Source organism: Elephantulus edwardii, unplaced genomic scaffold, assembly GCF_000299155.1.
Source record: "Elephantulus edwardii isolate Elephantulus edwardi_28Jun2011 unplaced genomic scaffold, EleEdw1.0 scaffold00001, whole genome shotgun sequence".
In the NCBI taxonomy this organism is placed as follows: Eukaryota; Metazoa; Chordata; class Mammalia; order Macroscelidea; family Macroscelididae; genus Elephantulus; species Elephantulus edwardii.
Genome location: NW_006399751.1, coordinates 41,275,277 through 41,278,896, shown reverse-complemented (window position 1 = coordinate 41,278,896; position 3,620 = coordinate 41,275,277). Strand labels below are relative to the sequence as shown.

The 3,620-nt window shown below is 60.4% G+C and overlaps 1 protein-coding gene across 1 annotated transcript in view; it reads right to left on the bottom strand.

The window, feature by feature from the left end:
* The window catches only part of EVX2 (even-skipped homeobox 2), a 3,565-nt gene extending 382 nt beyond the window's left edge, over nt 1-3,183 (bottom strand). The window contains exons 1-3 of the mRNA XM_006878962.1: nt 2,757-3,183; nt 1,556-1,827; nt 3-377 (exon numbers count right to left, since the gene is read on the bottom strand). Coding sequence (XP_006879024.1) covers nt 3-377; nt 1,556-1,827; nt 2,757-3,183 — 1,074 coding nt within the window. The remainder of the gene's footprint in view (nt 1-2; nt 378-1,555; nt 1,828-2,756) is intronic.
* Nucleotides 3,184-3,620: the final 437 nt, after the last annotated feature.

Sequence of the window (3,620 nt, the reverse complement as noted above, 5' to 3'; positions counted from 1 at the left end):
GCCGCCGAGGCCGCACTGTTGAGCCCCGCGGCGGTGGCGGGCGCCTGGTAGAGGCCCGGGTGGCGGAAGCTGCACAGCAGCTCGGGCCGCGAGTAGGGGTGCGAGAGGGCGCGGAAGGTGTCCAGCGGGCGGATGGAGGTGGCGAAGGGCGACGAGGCGGCAGCGGCTCCCGAGGCAGCGGCAGCGGCGGCGGCGGCCGTGACGCCCACGTGCGGGTAGTAGTGCAGCGGCACGTGCGAGTGGAAGGGGTAGGGCAGGCTTCCGGTGGCGGCGGCGTGCGTCATCATGTAGGTGTAGAAGCTGGGGTCGGCCGGGTGGGGCCAGGACATGGCCAGGCGCTGCCGCTTGTCCTTCATGCGCCGGTTCTGGAACCACACCTGCAGGGACAGCCGTGCGCGGCCCGGTTAGGGAGCTGCGAGGCTCCTGCCGCAGGGCCTGCCGCCCCTCCTGGGCCTGGCAGGCCGGGCCTGCTCCCCGCCGGGCCTGCCTGGCTGGGGCCCCTGCGCGCGCGCACGGGCCTGACCGGAGAGGGCGCAGCACCAGGGCGCAAGGTGTCCCGCGCGTCTGCTCTTTTCCTGTCCTCTCTTGTCCCTGCCAGACCTCTTCTGTCCCTCCTGTCGCCCATCTGAGCCCGGCCTCGCCTAGCTCCTTCTCTTACAATCCTGGGATGCGGACCTGGATTCCGGGCAGCCTAGCAGATTGGCCGCGTGAGGTCTGGAGTCCTTGGAGCTGCCCCAGAGACAGGGGTCCGTTTTCTATCTTGAAAAGATGATTGTACTGGAGACATTGCTGAAGGAGCAATGTCCCCTTAAACTGAGGAGACTTCTCTACCCCCCTCCTTCCAGCGTTGTATCTAATAAAGACATCATTCGTCACAACCTTAAATCACAGAAGGGGCCCAAACCCAAGGAGCGAGATCTCTGCCCCCCTGCCCTACCCATGGAGCTTCTTCTTCTGGGACGTGAATTCCCTCGTGAAGTGTTCGCCAAAATCATCCAACCTCCCAGCTAGATCTCTCCCTGGCGTATAAGAAAATAATCACCTAAAGACAACGAGGACAATTTCGTGTGTTCCCCCTGCCCCAAGAGGGTGCCTTCCCACCCATCCACCCTTTGCCGCCCAAGAGAAAAATGTTTGGGATACTACTTTCTCAACCCAATCGATTTTTCTAAAATACAGAATCTTTTTCTCCATGTCGTAACGATTTATGTGGAAAATAAATCTCCAAGATCAAGAGCAAACGAAAAGTTTCACCTCCTGTTGGTGCTAGAGGAACAAAGCCTGCTGCCCCTGCAGCTGAGGGGGCCGTGGGCACGGCCTGGGCCACCTGAGCAGGCCTGTCGATTTGTGGCCGAGTCAGCGCCATTGGGGGGCTTTCCCAGGTCAGCCAGGCCGACCAAGGTCAACCTCAGCCTAGAAATAAGTCAGCTCTTTGGAAGACCACCTCCCGCCAGTTCCCAGGCCCTTGGCTACCCACCCAGGAAAGAGGAAAGAAACAAAAACCAGGCCAGGTGCCCCCTGGGAGGCCTCGGCCGGCGTGTCCTGGGATCGATACCTTGATGGTGGTTTCGGGCAGGTTGAGAGCAGCGGCCAGCTCGCACCGGCGGGGCCGCGACACGTAGTTCTCCCGGTAGAACTCCTTCTCCAGGCGCGCGATCTGCTCGCGGGTGAACGCCGTACGGTAGCGCCGCACCTGATCGGCGCCCGAGCCCGAGCCGCCCAGCGCCGCGCCCCCGCCGCTACCTCCTCCGCCTCCATGCAGGCCTCCCAGGCCCGGGCCCGACGTGGACGTGGTGCTGCCCGCGGCTGAGCCGCCGTCCGCGAACCCTGGCAAAGAGACGGCGACAGCGCGTGAGCCGCCGCGGGAATCAGAGCCCCGGAGCCCCGCGCCTGGGCTGCGCCGAGGGGGAAACCGCGACTGGAAGGCCAGGCGCTGCCTCTATTGACAGGGTCTGTCAGGCTTACAAATTGCTGCTGTTAATGGAATCAATAAAGTTTGGGGAGCCCTTCATAACCAAATGATACAAACGGAATTAGGGGACGTGTTTTAGCTTGGTTTTGGTTGTTTGTTTTTTTTTTTCTTTTAACAATTCAGAATTTTCAGGAGGGGGGAAAAATGCCTATATCCGAGTGCAGTTGGGGAAGCTCTTGGCTTGTCAAGGTCTGGAGGCCGCCAGGCAGTTTTCTGCGTGGCCTTTAACCTTTCTGACAGTCTTTTGCGTTTGGTTAAAATGATTTTAAGATTCACTAAACAACAGAAGCTCGAATTAGAACCATTAGGGCTTAAAATCTACTTTCACCTTTCTCTCCCGAGGACTCGAGCGTGTCCAGCCGAGGTGCCCGGCTAGGTACTCTCCGGTTACCCAGAAAAGTGCCCCTCCACCTGGCCCTGGGCGGTCGGGAGCGGTGGGTAAGGGAGTTCCAAGCTGCTGCCCAGTGTTCCCCTCGCCAGACGTGGCCCAGCCGCTTGCTTGGGGTCCCTCGACTCTCTAGGGCTTTTGGCCCCATCCGTGGATGGACACATTGTCTTTGGCTCCGCAGCCAGGGCAGGGGTGCGCGCTGGGCGCCCCAGGCCTGCGCCTGGCTGGTGGGCGCTGGGAGCAGAGCTGGAGGGCACTGTCCCCCAGGCACCGTCCCGCCACCACCGCTCGCGGCAGCGGTGAAGGGGGAATGAAGAGGGTCGAAGAGGGGCAAAGGGACCCGGCGGGGACCACGGAGAAGCAGGGAGGAGCGCGCAATGGGGCGGCGGCGGTTACCTTTGCCATTGTTTTCCTTCAGCGGCGCGGGCCCGAGGCCGCCGGGGGAGCGCAGCGCTGAGCAGCCCACCTCCACGTCGCTGCTCATGTCCGCCTCGGTGGCTGCCTCAGAATAATGACCCGGCTTCTTGCGGCTCTCGGCGGCGGTGGCGATTTCGGAGGAGACGGTGCTCTCGCTGCCCGGGTGCTGCAGGTTGAATAAAGTGTCTATTTCGAACTTGCCCTTGGCCGGCAGGTCTCCGAGCGCGCCGTGCAGGGGAGCGGATGGCAGGCGCGGGCTGAGGCGAGCCGGGTGCTGAGAATTTTCCAGGGCCTCGAGCACAGCATTGCCAGCCGAGTCCGACAAACTGGAGAACCTCTTGGCGGTTGTGGGGCTGTGCAGCCCTCTCTCCATCAGAATCATCTCTTTTCTTATTCTTTCCATCATCTCAGCTTTCTAAAAAATGTCACAGTGGCCGGGCTGGACTGTCCTAATGATGGACTGCGCCTCGGGCTAATTCTCATTCAGCCCCAGCGAGCGCCTCTAAATATTATTATCTCTTTTGGAGGGAGGCGGAAAAAATTGTGGGATGCCAGAGCGAGGGAATGACTGGTCAAAATGACCCATACATCCTTCCGAGCCTGAGATGTCATTCATCAAAAAGTAGCGCCCGCTCGTCATTAAGGTACGAATGACGCCGTTCGAATAATCATTTATTGTAACAGGTTTATAAGCAAATAAATACACGCTCCTGTCAGTGGGTAATGAAGGCGGCTTCGGAGCAGACAAATAGATCCAGGTAGGAGGCGAAAGGAGACAAGAAGTGAGGAAGAAGGCTCCGGTCCCGTGGCCGCTCGGAGCCAGCTCTGCTCGCCCGGGGGTTT